We start from the raw sequence: 13215 nt of genomic DNA, 5'->3' as shown, positions 1-13215 counted from the left end.
GTGGAGAAAAGATGGAAAAAACTCTCTCGAACTCTCGAACTCTCGGGTACGGACCTGAAATTATAAACCAAAAGGGTGTTTCCCTATTTAATATATGCAAAGAAGGCGTTCTGCTCTTCGACCAATTAGAACTCCCTCAGGCCCCCAAAGAAAGTTGGGACTTCCTGATTTATAGCAAAGGTGTCTGTTTTTTATCTAAGCAAAGGGCGGACTACCCCGTGGTCATCTCTGCCTGATACGGAAGATCCCTGGCGCCAAGAAGTCTCTTCTGCTCTATCGGAATTGTAAATTTTATTGCTGTGTCTGTCAAAAGGGGGAGGAAAAAAAGGGCCCTGCTCTGTCTGCTTACCGCATCTCAGACGAGACCTGTTCCAAATAAGAGTATTGTATATAACTATTACACATGTCGTATATTAGCTGTATTAAACGCCAACAAATAATCATTTTCCTTTACATTCCCATAAACTCTTTCAGGCTGAATACAGAAGTGATTCCATGGAAATAACACAGGAGGCTCCTTTACCTTCTTCTTTAGGCTGAAGAAGTTGATCCGGAGTGAAGTGAAGGCTGTAAACTTTGCTGTGCAGCATTAGCTTTAACTGGTAGCGACGAATATTTACAAGCCACCATCTTCTTAATTCAGGACCGCTTGGAAATCCATGAAAACTTAAAAGCCCATTATGTTAGGAAGTCAGCAATGTTCATAATATTGTTTTATTTGCGTCTGAAGTAAGACTTTGTCTTTTCTAGCTGTCATAGTAACTCCAAGCGGGAAAAAGAGAGCCGCATTTGCGCATGCGGTTGTGACGTCAGCGCGGCAGGTGCAAAGAGCCCATATAAGAACTGTGACAATTTTTCGTTTTTCTCACCAGGAAGTTTTACTTTTGTTATATCACGCATGAAAGAGAAACAAACCAAATTCAATGTGTACTGTATTTGTTTTTGGCCAACAAAAGGCTTTAATTTCCAGTGTTGTATAGTAACGAAGTAAAAATACTTCACTACTTTACTTAAGTATATTTTGGAGTACTTCATACTTTTCAATGTGTGGTTTAGTTACTCGTTACAAAAAAGCGAGAGAGAGAAACAAAGTGTTTTGACCCCACCTACTGATTAGCAAGTAGAAAGTAGGCTACCGAACAAAGTCCGTAGCCTACTAGCCTGGGCTTGTTCATCACCACCAATAGGATACACCTGTTTCGCGTCTCCCATTAAACACAAAGCAAGTCTCGCAATCAGCAGCAGTCACATGGAGGAGGAGACGAGACCACAACGACTGCAACTACGTCGGACACGGCTCCAGGGGAACCACCAGCTGGTGATGAGAGCCCATGGCCTTATTTAAACACAATATACTCTTTCGTGGGTGTTAAAGATTCTTCGTACCGCATGCAGTTTATGTTATTCCTGCCCGAAGATGTGGAATTCTATCTTACAAAAACTCCCCGTCCAACTTGAAGAAACACATCGAGGTAACTTCTTATGAAATGGTTATAATCCTCCTGTTTCAGTAACTATAGCTTGGTCACTAGGCACTATTGTGAAATCTTGACCATAAATGAACTTTGTTTGGCATTGTTTCAGTTCCATACGTGGTGTATTTAGCTTAGGCCTAATGTTGACTGTAGCAGGCTACCTAGACTCCTCTGTTCAAGGGGGGGCAGAAGCCATAGCGATAGCAATTTAGACTAAATTTAACGAATATAGGAAAGGCATGCAAGTTCAAAACCAGGTTTACAGATGCCAATAAGCTGCATTTCCCTCCCAATTCTTTTTTTCTTTTGCATAATGACCAGTTGTGTGCACCACCTACTGACTGTAGCATTGACTGATTCACTGATTTGTGAAGTAGAGTAATCGTAACAGCTCTTTTTCTTCATGTTGGCCGCATTTTCTGTACTATTTATTTTTCTCATTTTCAGCACTGACCTTACTTGAAGGGAAAACTTAAGGCTTACAAAAACTTTGTATTTTCTGTCCTGGAGGGTTTACTAAGAAGCTGGTTCAGTTGTAAAGCAGGTTAAGTTAACCTTGTGCTATAGGTAAAGCACCTAATTTTCTTAACTAAATGATGCCTGCAGGTATATCTATTAGCAGGTTTAATTTTGCCTGCACTTGGTTGGGTACATTATTTTAAGTGTATTTGACAAGTTTACCAAAATATAAAAAAAGTCATTCAAACTGCATTTGCTTTGTTTTACTTTTTACTTGTACTTTTCATTACATTACTTGAGTACATCCATTTTTACAGTAATTTCCATACTTAAGTACAAGAAGTTTCAGATACTTTAAGACTTTAACTCAAGTAATATTTCAGTCAGTGACTTTGACTTTTACCAAAGTCATATTTTGGAGAGGTACTTGTACTTTTACTTGACTCTGAGATTTCAGTACTTTATACAACACTGTTAATTTCAATCTATTAATTTGCGTTAAAACAGAAATCAAATATCTACTTGCACTTTTACAGATCAAGGCCGTATTACTAAGTCGGAGTGGCGCAAGGATAGACTTTTGCGTAAAAATAATACAAAATACAAAGAAAAAACTGTACCTTTGATATTTTTTACTTATTTATTCTCTCGATAAAACAAATTGCAACAAAAACTGTTTTAAAGGTGAAAATAAACAAATAAATAAATAAATTCGAAAAAGTGTTGACGTACTTCCTGTCCTTCAGGCGCCGCCCCGTCACGTCTCCGCGGTGACGACAGAATGAGGTCAGGAGTTCCGCGTCGCCATGTTGATTTTAGTTACGTCAGTCTAGCTAGCAGCAGCGCTGCCACCACTATGGAAGAGACGCTCTGACCGCGGGAAAACTCACCATTTGAGGTGCGTAGGGGCTCTAATGGCAGCGAACAGGAGGTTTTATGAACGTTTAAGGCTGTAGGATAAGCTTCCTGTGGTAAGAGGTTATGTCAGATAAGTTCGGGTGTGACAGCTAATGTTGCTAAGGCTAACAGTAGGCACTGCCAGTATCTCTCAGATGTAGAGAAAATAGATACAGTTTGCTTTTTTTGACTAAATAAAGAGGCGTGTGTACAGTGAAAAGAAAAGTTCCTCTGCTGCGTCAGTCGGCCATTTTTGGGCGTTTTAAACCTTCCAGTTAACCTCCGTCTTTTGGTTTCAGGGGTGATATTGTCGCCTTGCAGATGAAGCTCCGGTAAGCAGGCATCTCCACATCCACGATGCTGGCCCGTCTTTTCCGCCTCCACGGCCTGCTGGTGGCCTCCCACCCCTGGGAGGTGATAGTGGGGACCCTGGCCGTCACCGTCTGCCTCATGAACATGAACAGCTCGCCGACCAGCAGTCAGATGTGCAGCTGGAACAACTGTCCCAAGGTTGAAGAGGTGAGACGGCTGTGAACGTAGCATTTCTGAAGACAGGAAGTTGTTTTCCTTCACGCTAACAGGAGGTTATATGTCCTGTTTTCTTTCAGGAGGCCCCCAGTAGTGATATAATCGTTTTGACCATCACTCGCTGCATGGCTATTATTTATATCTACTTCCAGTTTAAGAACCTCCTGCAGCTGGGATCCAAATATATCCTGGGTCAGTATGATGACAGACTGTGACCATGTTCTAGAATCACAGCGCTCCGTGTTGGAGTATCTCCGTCGCCTTTGTTCTGATTATTTCTTTTTGTAGATTTTTTTTTTTTTGGCATATTAAAACAGCTATACCCTCTGGATTTTGGATGGTGGGGAGCTGGAAGGATTTTTTGCTCTCTCCTTTTTTCTTTCTTTCTACTTTTAAACAGTTGTTATGACGTGTAACCGAGGTAACAAGATATTGTTTTTACAATTAGAAGCAACTTAGTAGCGTCAAATACTGATCACTACTGGAGATCCTTCCTGCCCACAGCATCACCATTACACAACGACTCCTTAAAGATACTTGAATGATATGAGTTATGACAATATTCACCTCGGGATAAATAAAGTATTTTTGAATTGAGCTAAATGACTGGCGGCTGCTTGTTACACATCCCGACACTAGTGCAACAATCTTTTTTGGGGAAAAAAAAAAAAAAAGAACATCCAAAAATATCTAAACACATTTATTTTTGCTTGTTTCTGCAGGTATTGCTGGATTGTTTACAGTGTTTTCCAGCTTTGTTTTCAGCACAGTGGTCATCCACTTCTTCGGGAAAGAACTAACCGGTCTTAAGTAAGTGTTATTTTAGGTTCTGCTTTAGAAAAGTGTTCATATGCCTGGTAACTGCCTGACTTTAGTCATGAAGGAATCACAAACGAAGGTTAAATTTATCTGTATTTTGTCTACCAGATGAACACAAAGCAGCAGATTATTGCCGAGTGGAAGGGAAATGACACTTTGTTTTTAAACGTCCTTCTTTGCAAAATTGCACAAGTTTAGTCATATTAGGTAGAGAGCAAAGCACGTAAAATTTAAAGTTTTCCTAAAGCTTTTCGCCTTCGCCCCAGTTTTTCCTCCTTTAACACAAGCTTCTGTTGTGGTTCTGTCTGTATGTTTTGGCTTGTAGACAGCTCGTCTTTATCCCAGGTTTTCTCGCCATTGGTGTGTTCATGGTGATGTTCAGTGTCAGCTTTATGGCCATGTGCATCATCTAGAGAGAAAACCGCGCATTGTTTACCTTCTACTTAATAATTATGCTCCGCTTTGTGTTGGTTTTCAGGTAACAAGCGATGATGATGTTTATCTGTGGTTTTTGTGTTTTTGACTGTATCTACATTAGAGCCAATATGTACTAAATGACCCCTGACCTCCAGGGTTTAGCAAAGTCGTTTATAATACTCACTAGTATTTTAGAGAAAGATCGCCTTGTGTTTCTGATTGAAAAACGATGAGGGATGTAATTCAGTTCTAATCAGAGACGGAGTATTATTTATAATTTAAGAAAAGAAAATGACTAAAATAAAGTCTTAATAATAACAAGAATCAAGTCGTGGTATTTTGATTTCCTTCTCGTATCATTATGACTTTATTCTCGCGTTTTGTTTTTTTATTTTTAAATTTTTCTCAGTATGACCTTAACAATCTGTCAAACTAATCAGACGCTCCCGTTCTGATCTCTGCCCAATCTCATGGCGTTTCTCTAGCCTCCTGGTGTGATGGTGGCTTCCAACTCTTTAAGATATTAGTGCAAAAGGCTACTGCTCGGTTGTTTTTATTATTATTATTGTTGCAGAAATCTCACCCTGTCCTGTTTTTCTGCAGTGAAGCTCTGCCGTTCTTTCTCCTGCTCATTGACCTGTCCAAAGCCTGCACTTTGGCTAAATTTGCCCTCAGCTCCAACTCCCAGGTAGTGTTTCACGCCCGTCGACGCGTCCGAACTTGCGCCTCGAACCAGCCGTAACAATCTGGTCGTGATTCTGTGTAGGAGGAGGTGAGGGAGAACATATCCAAGGGCATGGCTATCCTCGGCCCCACATTCACCCTCGACGCTCTCGTCGAGTGTCTGGTTATAGGAATTGGCACCATGTCGGGTGAGAACGGCTTTCGGTTGGTTTTCAACTCCCCAAAACATTTGCTGGTGTCAAACAGAGATTTTAATCAGGACCTGTTTTGCTCTCCAGGCGTTCCTCAGTTGGAGATCATGTGTTGTTTTGGCTGCATGTCTGTTCTGGCCAATTACTTTGTTTTCATGACGTTCTTCCCAGCGTGCGTCTCTCTGGTCCTCGAGGTAAGGGTGAACCCAAAACATCCTGTTGAAGCAAGCTCAGTCTAATGACGAGAATAGTTACTATCACTGATATATATTGCTGGATTGGACGGCGCTATGGCTAGTGACGTACTCTTGCAAGCGTCGTCACTATGCATTGAGCCATAACAACAAACCTAAACTGTTCTGATGAGCAGGAACCTGTCACATAAATGGTCATGGCGCCCTTATTTCTTACCCAATTTCTGGAAAATGAGGGTTAAATTAAGGCTGAGAAAATTGCCTATTTTAATATGTAAAATATTTATACTGCCTAGAAATAGATCCATAAATAGTTTGGTTTCTGTCATTTCTAGGTTCATTTTTCATTTTTTTTAATATTGAAAAATAACTTCATTTTACATAATTGTTGCTGTAAGAGCCATGGTTCACTAAAATGTAACGAACTGTGACTCCCGTGCTTTATGAAACGTTTCATCCTATTTGATAGTTATGAACATCTCCACTTACTGCGCACAACAAGGAAAATTAGTCCAGCTTTCGTCGCTTATTAAACTTTTAGGAATAACGGCGGCTGCAAAAAACCAACTCAAAACCATGTTTAGTCGCCGTGGCAACTGACTGACAACAGCTCTGCTAGGTGACAGCAGAGATCATGTTCAGGTGCATCAGGAGTCGACGGCAAACAACACGCAGACGTTTCCCAAACAAAGAAAGCCTGTAAAAACCTCAGATCCAGATTTCAGACTCGATGTGAGTTTTGCTATCATTAAGAATTGGCCAACTAAACACTAGAGTTGGTAGATTAGCTAATTTACACACCTGCTCTACTGATGACCTGTCAGAATCCGGGTGTGTGGTTTGCCTTATTTTAGTGTTAATTGAACCAAAACATAGCGAATTCCTCAGCACATCTACATGTTAAAATTGTCAAGCTGGCATAACTGACCTACTTCTTACTTTCTCAAAATTTTTTAGTCTTTATTTTTTTAGTTGAAGCCTTTTCCTCTCCTGTGAAATGCGATTCACTTGGACCTTGTTATCTTAGCTGTAGTGTTGACAACTGCGTCCATTTTTCAGATTCTTGGCAATGATCGTGCCATTTTTACCAGCTGCCGTTATTCCCAGACTCGATGCGTAACGCACAACAAGTCACGCGACGTCCAATCCAGTGATTTATATCAGTGAGTTACATGTTCAGCTGTGGATTCTCCTGCTTTAAAGCTGTCCAGGGAAAGCCGGGAAGGCCGTCCCATCTGGCAGATGAGCCACTTGGCTAACGTTCTGGCTGAGGAAGAAGATAACAAGCCCAACCCTGTGACCCAAAGAGTTAAAATCATCATGGTGAGAACAAAAAAAAAAAAAAATTTCCAGAGTTTTTTGCTGCTGCCTAAAGATGGTTTAGTTTTACTTTCCTCATGTAAAGTTGGAACGATGAAGCAAGCGTTGGTCCGTTTCACTTTCTCGTCTTTCAGTCTCTCGGTTTGGCCTTGGTCCACGCCCACACTCGGTTAACAGCTGAGCGTTCGGGTCGCAATCGCACAGCAGAGGGACCCGTAGCCGAGAGACTGGAATCAGCTGGGACCGCGTGGCCCCTGAAACTCACCAGGTAAACACAAAACCAGCTTTGGATCATGTTATATTTGTAAGAGACATTTAAACTCATAACATTTTCCTATATTTTAGTTTACCTTGTCCTTGCTGCAGGATGTAGAATATCATCACAAAGAAGGTTAACATTATTAAATGATATCATAATAGTGAATTGAAACTGTTAATTGCATTGTTTTTATCTCCAGTTTGGTGCAGGAAAAGTTTGAAATTGTACCTTGAAAGTGCTTGAATTTTACAGGTGAAGTGTCTTTCTGTGCCTCTGGTTTGTCCTGCTCCGCTCACGTTTGCTGTTGTCCGTCTCGTCCCACCAGCATGGAGCTGGAACACGTGATAACTCTCGGCCTGGCACTGCTCCTCGCCATCAAGTACGTCGTCTTCGAGCAGGCGGACACCGAGTCCTCCCTGTCTCTCAGGAGTCCCATTAGCGGCGCCTCTCTGATTCAGAAGCCCCGGGCAGCCGACGGCTGCTGCAGGAGGGACCAATCGGCTGCCAGGAAAAGCTCAGCTGGTGTCTTAGCAACCGGGGTTGCTTCCTCGGCGGTCTCGGACGTTAAACCGTTGCCTGAGGCGGATACTACCTGTGAAGGTGGGTGAGACAATGATGTCTTAGTTTGTTGGTTTGGTATACTGCCTTCCAATCACACCCTGTATAGTTCCTGTTAAATTCACAGTGATGGAACATCCCAAAATAATACCAACTTGGACATAGAACTATATTAGCTCTAATGTAAAACATTGTTTCTAATCAGTAGACATGTAAAACATTTCCCCTTTCTAGGTAACATAAACTTACAAATGATATAATATTTTTTACTACATTTGATCCCATTTGATTACTAAACTAGTTGAATTGATCAAATCTGCAGCAGAGACATTTTTTACTCTCAGGCCGGCCAAAGAAAACTCATTTTGAGCCGCAAATGTCACACGTTACATTTTTAAAATCATTTCAGATCGGAAATTTGTCATTTTCAAAGATGCACAATTTATCCCCTATTTTTTTAGAATTTAAAATAAAGATGAGCATAAAAGTTTAGCAAAAAAATGTTGTTGTTTTTTCTGTAAGACAGAAAATGATTTAAACAATAAAAAAGCACAGAGATTACCGACCTAATGAGCAGAAAAACACATTTAAAAACGTGTTACTTGCGCTTTTATCGTCATACTTTGTGGAAATTCACTTCAAATATTGTAGGACTAAACTGAAAAACTATCAAAAAGTTTAATATATCTAAATTTAGAAACGATAGCTGGTCCTTTTTAATTTTTTTTATTAAGATCCATTGTGGGAGGTCCTGAGAGCCACCGACCAGCACAGTAAATGAACCCCAACATGACGTGTTGCTCTCTGTCATTGAAGTGAGACGAAGCGTTTCAGTGGAGGCCGGCGGCTGTGGAGCAGAACCTCGCTCACTGGAGGAATGCATGGCCGTCCTCTCAGACCCTCAGGTGACTCACCAGACCACACTGACAGCTCAGGTAGTTTTTGACGACGTGGAAATAGTTTTTGATGCTTTTAAACAAATATATATATTTATTTTTTCTAGAGCGGTCCAAAAATGCTGACGGATTCAGAAGTGATCGACCTGGTGACGGCTAGGAAGATCCTGAACTACAAACTGGAAGCGCTGCTGGAGACTCCAGAAAGGGGCGTGGCCATCAGGAGAGAGATGCTGGCGCTTAAACTTCCTGTCAGCTCAGCTTTGTCTGGTCTGCCTTACAAAGGCTACGACTATTCAAAGGTATTTACAGGTTCCATTGTACCTTAAAGGGGCAGTGTTATTATTAATATATATACTCCCACATAGTGCCATTTTACAGCACAGTCTTGTAACTGTTATCTTCAGTTGTTATTATAATACTGTATATCTCAAATATCACTTATAAGAAATTTGACTTTGTAGCTTGCTAATTGCTGCTGGCTAGTCTGAAAAAGCTGAGTATGGGAGGAGCTTCATCCTCAGAGGCGGGACTAGGTCCACCCAGGTGTTTTGCACAACTGAATGGTTACCATGGAAATTAAAGGATTTCTCATACATGCATAAAAGAATCAAAGCAACACTCCAGGAATGTTTTTGATGAGGGAATAACATAACATGATGTAAAACTCATAAAGTTGATTTTACATAACGCTTCCCCTTTAAGTTGTCCTGTTTTTATTTTGCCATAGAAACGGTTCCAGCATCCTCATCCGCTGCTGTGTGTTTCATTTTGTGTCACTTTAGGTGATGGGCGCTTGCTGTGAGAACGTCATCGGCTACATGCCGGTGCCAGTGGGCGTGGCCGGCCCGCTGCTGTTGGACGGCCAGCAGTTTCACGTCCCCATGGCGACCACGGAGGGCTGCCTCGTGGCCAGCACCAACAGAGGCTGCAGGGCCGTTTCTGTAAGTACACCGGCTCCTGCGTCAGTCACGTCCGGGGCGCTCAGTTGCTAACCGTTAGCGTTCTTCTATCCCCCCGTCCAGCTGAGCGGGGGCTGCAGCAGCAGGATCCTGGCCGACAGCATGACCAGGGGTCCTGTGGTGAGGCTGCCCTCGGCGTGCCGGGCCGCAGAGGTCAAAATGTGGCTGGAGACCTCGGACGGGTTCGGCTCGGTCAAGGAAGCCTTCGACGAGACCAGCAGGTGAGAAACGGCCGCGGAGGTGATTCTTAATTTTTGTTTGTTTCACCTGAGAGGCAGAAAGATCAAAACTAGATGTTTGTGTTTGCAGGTTTGCCCGTCTGGAGAAGCTGCTGGCCTGTGTGGCAGGAAGAAACCTTTACATTCGCTTCCAGTCGCAGACGGGCGACGCCATGGGGATGAACATGCTCTCTAAGGTACAACCAGACGTCCCAAGCTCTCCTTGTTGGCAACACTGAACATTTTCAACACCTTTCAAAACCTTGAAGTATTTTATGTAGAGCTGAGCGATCGATCAAATGTTTGGTTTTATTATTGTTTCATTTTTGGAAAGTTTATTTTATTTTTGTGGTATTATGACTAAAATTCTTGTAGCCTAACCCTGATACTTACTCACAGGAGGGTTGATTGAACTAAGAAGTACACTCATTTGTAATTTTATTATTATTTTTACTTTTTAGAAAAGAAATTGACAAAAAATGATGCGATTTCAAATCGGATCTGAGATTTTTCACCAAGCTCTTGCTTGACTGTGGACTGAAATGAGTTGGGGGTTTTTTCCCCTTCATTTCTTGAAAAAGTTCCCAGTGTGTCCAACACCATAGATAAAGGTGTGTGTGTGTGTGTGTGCGCGCGTGCCCTTCAGGGGACGGAGCAGGCTCTGAGTCGGCTCAAGCAGCACTTTCCAGACGTGGAGGTTCTGTCTCTCAGTGGTAACTACTGCACTGACAAGAAGTCTGCTGCCATCAACTGGATCCTGGGTCGGGGGAAGTCTGCTGTGTGTGAAGCCACCATCCCTGCCAAGGTGGTGAGGGAGGTAAAGGATCCAACAGGAAGCGATGTCAGCTCGAGCTTCCGTCATCCCTAGCTGAGTTCAACGTGTTGCGTAAATGTTCTGCTGCAGGTTCTGAAGAGCAGCACGGCCGCTCTGGTGGATCTGAACATCAGTAAGAACCTGGTGGGCTCGGCCATGGCCGGCAGCATAGGGGGCTTCAACGCGCACGCCGCCAACATCGTCACCGCCGTCTTCATCGCCTGCGGACAGGTAGAGCAGCACTGAGCGCGCTCAGACTGGAGCTGCTGTTAGTTTAGTGGTTAATGGATGGACTCGACGTGGCCAGTTGTCATCCCAGTTCCTCACCGGTGCTGTTGCTATGGTGCAGGACCCGGCTCAGACTGTGGGGAGCTCCAGCTGCATCACTCAGATGGAGGCCGCCGGCCCAGACGGAGACGACCTGTACATCAGCTGCACCATGCCGTCCATGGAGCTGGGCACGGTGGGAGGAGGCACCAACCTGCCGCCACAGCAGGCCTGTCTGCAGGTACCACCACCACCACCACCACCACCACAGCCACCACAGCCACCAGTCCTCCGTCTGAGAACCACCAGTTCATCTGCGTTAATATGCTTTCATCTTTTTAGTGTTTCACAGCTGTCAGACTGCAGCTGTTTAATCTTTCCCTCACTTCATAAAGTGTTGTTTGATAGAAAACGCTTGAAATATTTTTTCACAAGGTTGGTGCTAGGACTGAAACGATTAATTGAATTAATCGTCTAATTGAGTAATTGATTAATCGTTAACTGGAGCAAAGGCTCAGGAAAAAAAAGGTAATTTGCTGAAAGAATAACATATTTACTATTCATTAAATAAGCCCAAACTGTACAAATGTATATATTTGGCATTTATGATAAAAATAAACCTTTGCCTGTAAATATGTTCTACACAGAACTCTTCGAGCCATTATTGCATTTAAGGCAATAAAATGTTTTTCTCATTAAAAGATGAATTGTTTCATTTACACCTTTGAATGTATTTTCAGTGTATAAAAAAGGGCTTTAAAACAAAATATGCAGAATGTGCCAGTTTCTTTAATCTGATTTATTGTCAGAATAATCGATAACTAAAATCCTCATCAGTTGCTACTTGGTTCACCTGCAGTGCAGGAAATGTTTTGATGCGTTTCATTCGTTCTTCCTCTGCAGATGCTCGGTGTCGCCGGCCCCAACCAGCCGGGAGAGAACGCCCGCCAGCTGGCCCGTGTAGTGTGCGCCACCGTCCTGGCGGGGGAGCTGTCTCTGATGGCCGCTCTGGCAGCAGGACACCTCGTCAAAAGTCACATGACTCACAACAGGTAGGGTTGTTTTTTTTAAAAGGTTTTGTTCCCAACGCTGCCTCCGCCACCTTTTTCGGCCATTTCTGACTGCGTGTCTCTCTCTCTCCCCTTCCAGATCTAAAACTGACCTGCCGGAGATGGCTTTCCCAACGGCCGAGACAAACGTCCCCAAGCGTTGACTCTTCGTCCAAAACTGCTATAAACACAACCTGTGTTTGGTTGCTCTCTGACTGCAAATGGTTTTTTTTTTGTTTCCCAGTCGAGATGTTACCGTTACTAACATGTGCTATTTATTTGCATCTGACTTTTTTTTTTTTCCCCCCATCCTGGACGATCAGCTAACTGAATCAGAGATGTGAGAAAACCTGCATGGTTGTTAAACAGGTTCAAACCTGGCTTTGCATTTGCCAAAAGCTTGCTGGAGACGGCGCCGCCGACGTGTGTGAGGCCATTTCTGCTCACGTTTCAAACCCTGAATGTGTGATTTTTTCCTGCCAGTGTTACAAGCTCCGACTCGTGCCATCCTCCCTGACTAAAAGTGTGCTGCTGTATACTGTGTATACTGCGGAGCGGCCATGACTGCTGGTCTTCTTGGTTCCCGCTCGGATCCACTAACTAGTCGTTACCGCTGGGAGACAAGAAACTTAAAGCAATATTTATTTATTTTGAACGTTTTCATGTGAAAGTATTAGATTCCTGCAGGTGGTGAATGTTAAAGAACGGTTGTGATGCCTCAGTGGGTTTTAGATCAGACAGATTCTTGTTTTGCCATCCTCAGAAGTGGCCTTATGTGTTACAAGTGGAGCTTTACATAGAATATCCAATTCAAAGAAATTTTTTACACTTGTAATCATATTTAAAAAAATAAAACGCTACCTTTCTACTTGGTGAACTCAAATTTATAAAACAAGTGAAGCTCAAGTTCTACAACACCTTTTATTTTTCATACGTTTTGTTTGATTTCATTTCAAGATCATTTTCTCTTCGATTAAAATACTTTTTACAAGTAATTTGATGTAGTGAAGCAGATCGATGATCAACGATGTTCCTGAAACATCTTTGACATGTTATCACAAACATCGCGCTTGTATTCAGTATTTGGCAGGAGGTTTTAAGAAAACAATTTAGTGGAATATGATGAATAATCTGGTTTTAATCAGTTCACTCCATAAACTTTGATTTCATCTTAGGAGTTTGTGTTTTAGGCAAACCCCCAGTAGCTT

General features: G+C 42.6%; 1 protein-coding gene across 1 annotated transcript; it reads left to right on the top strand.

Annotated features, from left to right (window-relative positions):
* The first annotated feature begins 2726 nt into the window (after window positions 1–2726).
* LOC102229336 (3-hydroxy-3-methylglutaryl-coenzyme A reductase) lies at window positions 2727–12875 on the top strand. The gene is made up of 20 exons (XM_005802482.3): window positions 2727–2832; window positions 3131–3350; window positions 3440–3551; window positions 4082–4169; window positions 5199–5283; window positions 5362–5467; window positions 5558–5664; window positions 6868–6987; window positions 7119–7252; window positions 7569–7843; window positions 8618–8706; window positions 8805–8999; window positions 9483–9641; window positions 9723–9880; window positions 9969–10074; window positions 10524–10694; window positions 10782–10922; window positions 11041–11199; window positions 11862–12010; window positions 12108–12875. The coding sequence occupies exons 2-20, from the start codon at window positions 3189–3191 to the stop codon at window positions 12169–12171; spliced, it is 2580 nt and encodes an 859-aa protein (XP_005802539.1). The 5' UTR covers window positions 2727–2832; window positions 3131–3188; the 3' UTR covers window positions 12172–12875.
* The last annotated feature ends 340 nt before the right edge of the window (window positions 12876–13215 follow it).

Source organism: Xiphophorus maculatus, chromosome 8 (genome assembly GCF_002775205.1).
Source record: "Xiphophorus maculatus strain JP 163 A chromosome 8, X_maculatus-5.0-male, whole genome shotgun sequence".
In the NCBI taxonomy this organism is placed as follows: Eukaryota; Metazoa; Chordata; class Actinopteri; order Cyprinodontiformes; family Poeciliidae; genus Xiphophorus; species Xiphophorus maculatus.
The sequence above is the reverse complement of the archived record's forward strand: the minus strand, read 5'-3'. Positions and strand labels throughout refer to the sequence as shown.